Here is a 3935-nt window from a genome sequence, read left to right on the forward strand (position 1 = left end):
CCAGGGCCCCTGCCGCCGCTGGATCTTTCCGCCAGGCCGCCGGCAAAGCCAGCTCTGCAAGGGCACGGCCAACAGCGCGGCTCCTGCCGGCCACCTGTGTGCCCAGCGTTGCCCGAGTGCGAACACCAGCGCCAGGCCGAGAAGCGCTCTCAACTGCCCCCAGCAGGGGTTGCACACGGCCTGGCTGAGCCCCCCAGGCCCCCACGGGTGGCTTTAGGGCTCAGAGGACAGAGCCCCTGGGAAGGAGCCTGGCCCTGTCGGTCCTGCAGTCTGAAGGAGGATGGTCCCCTGCAGAGCAGGCCACCCCGGGAACCCGCAGTGGGAGAAGGAGGCAGGTGTGGAGTGGGGACAATTCACCCCCTTTTTACAGAGGGAAGGAGAGGCTCAGACACAAGCAAGGAAGTGTCGGTGACCATCGGAGGAACAAAACCCCACTCCCAGTCAGGGCAGAGCAGGGCTTTACTAGATGCCTCCCCTGTCAACTGAGGCCTCAGTGGCTCCCTCCTTTCTGCAGATGACTCTGTGGCTGGGGCTGATCTGTCCCCTTTTCTTGGACTTGTCACTTTGCAGCTTCAGTCATTAGCTGAGAATGACCCCTGCCCTCCCTCCTTCCCTCCTCCCTTTTAGTGCAGACTGGGGTTGGCAGGGACATTTAAGAGCCAATGCGGGGTGTTGGGGGGGATGGGGGGGAAGCACCTGACCTTGGGGAGGAATGTGGGAAATGTCTGCAGCCTGGAGCAGCTACCCCCCACCTGGAGCCCAAGAATGCGGCCCCCAAGGGAGGTGTGTGTGTGTGGTTGGAAGAGAAGGGGGTGCAGGGCCCAGGAGTGCCGAAGTGTGGGGGTGGCCCCATAAGGTCCCCTGCTGAGGCTCCTAGATGGTTACAGAGGGTGAGGATGAACTAATTCTGCCCTCCAGGGGGCGCCAGCACGCCACTCTCTCAGACCCACTTAGGGAGTGGCCCCTGACTCCTAGGCCCCCTCAAGCCCAGGGCCAGAGATGCAGCTGCAACTTGTGATTTCTCAGGCCCACAGCAGCACAGAACGTCGGAGCCCTTTGAAACCAGCAGCTACCACATCCATCCCCCATTACAGATGTGGGAACTGAGGCCCAAGAGGGGATAGGAAATCGGCCAAAGGTGCACTAATTATGGGCCAGGACTCTGGGCTGGGTGCCTTCCCCACACCCCCTCCTACACCCGGCTCCCTCCTCTCACTAGGAAGATTCGGGTGGCACCCCCACCCCCTCCACACACACACAAGGTCCTACAGGGTTCCTGCGGGGAATCCAGTGCCTTCTGTGAGCGCCCTGGACTGCCAGGGCCAGGAGCTGCACCCACAGGGCGGAGACTGGGGGCCCGGCCTCCGTGCTCAAAGCCTCACCGCAGCTCCTGGTGAGCAGGTGATCTGTGCTCTGGCTGGACGGTGGGATAAGGTCCCGGTAACTCTGGCAGATGCCCCTCGTCGGGACTGCACCCGGAGACCAGGGTAAGTAAGGACTCTGCTGCCCTCTCGCGGCCACACGTGGGGCCTGCCTGATGCTGTCCGCGCCTCGGGCATCTCTCTCCCAATCCCCTCCCCCTGGAAAGGGCTCCTGGCGGCCGGATGGGCTGGCATCGGCTCGCTTCCCTACCCTACCGCCGAGGCCACAGCTTTGGCTGCACAAAGCAGGACGGGAAGGGTGCGTGATGGTTTGTTCAGTGGCGGATCCTGGAAGAAGGTGGCCTCGGGCTAACAGGGGAGGCCCAGTCTGTTACCCAGAATGCCTGGGTGTGGGGAGGGACCCGGTGGTTTCCACGGCGATGGCCCCATCAACCAACACTAGACAGGATGCTTTGAAAACTTAGAGGATATTTATTTTTCAGGAAGGTCCACCACAGCTGACGGGCACTATTGTCCACCGCTCCAGGGGATTTCTCTTTCACTTTGCGAGAAATGCCCTCTCTTCTTGGAAGTGCCCGTGGGAAGGCTGGGATGTGAAGAGAAACCATACACAACACTCCAGAGCCTTAAAAAAATAAAGCAACAAACAACCTCCTCCACACAAATACACACATACAAAATAAATAGATGTATAAAAGAGAGGCTACGCTCCTCCCATCCTGGCCGAGGGGCTACTTTGGGAGAGTGGGGCTGGGTGGCTCTGTCCCCTTTCCCCCAGCCAGGATTATCCAGAGGCGAAATGGTATGGAAATGCCAGACAGCCGAGAACAAGCCGAGAACAAGCCCTGGCTTCCGGGAGAGGACCGGGCAGGCCGTCTCCCCGGAGCTCAGTGGGGGTAAGGTAACAAAGGAACAAATAAATAAATAAATAAATAGAACCCACCGTGCTCCCCGAGGCCTAAGGGCTTAGACTGAGGCTCGAGGCCCCCGGGGCCTGTTTCCCTGAAAGGAGCAGATCCAGGGACAGGCAGAAAGAATCACAGGGAAAACACAAGTCCAAAGCCACACCCCACCTGGCCTCCAGAGCCTGCATCCTTCATACCCTGGGAAAGGCCTGGCCCAGAAGTGAGCCTCAAACCAGCTCTGGAAGGAGGGGTGGACGGCGCCTACTCTCCGGCCCAGCAGGTGCCCAGAGGGTGGAGGGCCCTCCCCTCTCTCCCTGGCATTCTCTGAGGCCAGCAGAACCCCTTCCCCACCCCCGCCCTTGCCCTCTGACCTCTACCCTGGCCATCTCTATAGGAGCGAACTGTCGAGCCTCCAGGTTGGGCTCTTCCCTGGAAGGGAGAAGGGCTGGGGCCTGGCCCTCTCCTGCTCCTATTCTTATTGGCCTTCCTGACTTGCCGCATCCTGAGTCAGCTGGGAGAAGTCCTGGTGTGACTAAATAATCCGGAACAGTCCATCCTGGTGTCCTCCTCTGCTCCCTTTGGCCACAGATGTCCCCACCGTCTCCGGTCGGGGCTGCCGTCGAAGCTCCCTTCGGAACATCGGGGGGAAGGCGTCAGACAGAAGCGAGAACAGAAAAGGGGGCAGGAGCCGCTAGAACGGACAGTTTGGGCAAGAGGCCAAACCAGACACACGAAGAAGTTCCAGGGACTCAGGAACGCCCAGGTCCCTCCTGGAGAAGCGCAGGCACCCTGGGGCCCGGGAGAGCCTGGGGCAGGGGCGGGCTGGCTGCTCAGCTGGGCGGCAGCACGTGCTCCAGGAGGTAGCTGAGGGAGTCCCAGTGCTTCCAGAGGAGGAAGAGGACGAGGACCAGGAGGGCGGTGCTGGTGATGCGCAGGCGCGTCTTCATGAGGGGCGTGATGAAGTTGGCGATGGTGGACACGAACACCAGGAGCACGGCCATGAGCGCCAGGATCACGTTGATGAGCTTGCCCAGCAGAGCCCGCGCGTTGGCGTTCTCCACGCCCTCCAGCTGTACCACCTGCTGCTGTTGCTGCTGCAGCTCCAGCTTGGTGACCCGGGTCAGGCAGGACTCCACGGCCTCCTGCAGGGGGCGCACGCGGGGGCTCAGGGAAGGCAGCCCTCGCCGCCCGCGGGCTGCACCCTGCTGCCCCTCCGAGAAGGTGAGCGCGCCCGGCGGGGGGAGAGGCTGATCAGCTGCAGCAGGCGGCAGGCCTTTGATTACAACTATTTGGGGACGATGGCAGGAGACAGGAGTGGGGTGTGTGCGTGTGTGTGTGCGGGTGCGTGTGCGTGGAGACACAACTGGCCCAATCCCCGGGAGCTGCCTCTCCAGGCAGTCTGGAGCCTGGAAATCCCAACTACTCATTGGCGAGGCTGCTATCAATGAGCTGGGGGCACGGGAGGCCCTGGCGCATCGGCTCGCAAAAATCCGGCCTCGGGCCTCCCTCGGCCCTGTCTCCGCCCCGCCCCGCCCCGCGCTGCCCTCCGCGTGCCCATCTGCCCCGCCACTGGAACAGCCTGTGCCCATCATCCCTCGCTTGGTGGGGCCCTCCCCCTCCGGCAGCTCCCAGCTCTCTCTGCACGTCC

General features: G+C 62.2%; 1 protein-coding gene across 4 annotated transcripts in view; it reads right to left on the minus strand.

Annotated features, from left to right (window-relative positions):
• Window positions 1-1830: 1830 nt before the first annotated feature.
• TMCC2 (transmembrane and coiled-coil domain family 2) overlaps window positions 1831-3935 on the minus strand; it is a 40318-nt gene continuing 38213 nt past the window's right edge. For all 4 annotated transcript variants that reach the window (XM_035010219.1, XM_035010218.1, XM_035010221.1 and 1 more), the window contains one exon: window positions 1831-3429. In XM_035010219.1, the coding sequence (XP_034866110.1) occupies window positions 3118-3429 (312 nt within the window). In that variant the 3' untranslated portion in view covers window positions 1831-3117. The remainder of the gene's footprint in view (window positions 3430-3935) is intronic.

This window comes from Mirounga leonina, unplaced genomic scaffold, assembly GCF_011800145.1.
Source record: "Mirounga leonina isolate KUSES-001 unplaced genomic scaffold, KU_Mleo_1.0 Mir_154, whole genome shotgun sequence".
Classification (NCBI taxonomy): Eukaryota; Metazoa; Chordata; class Mammalia; order Carnivora; family Phocidae; genus Mirounga; species Mirounga leonina.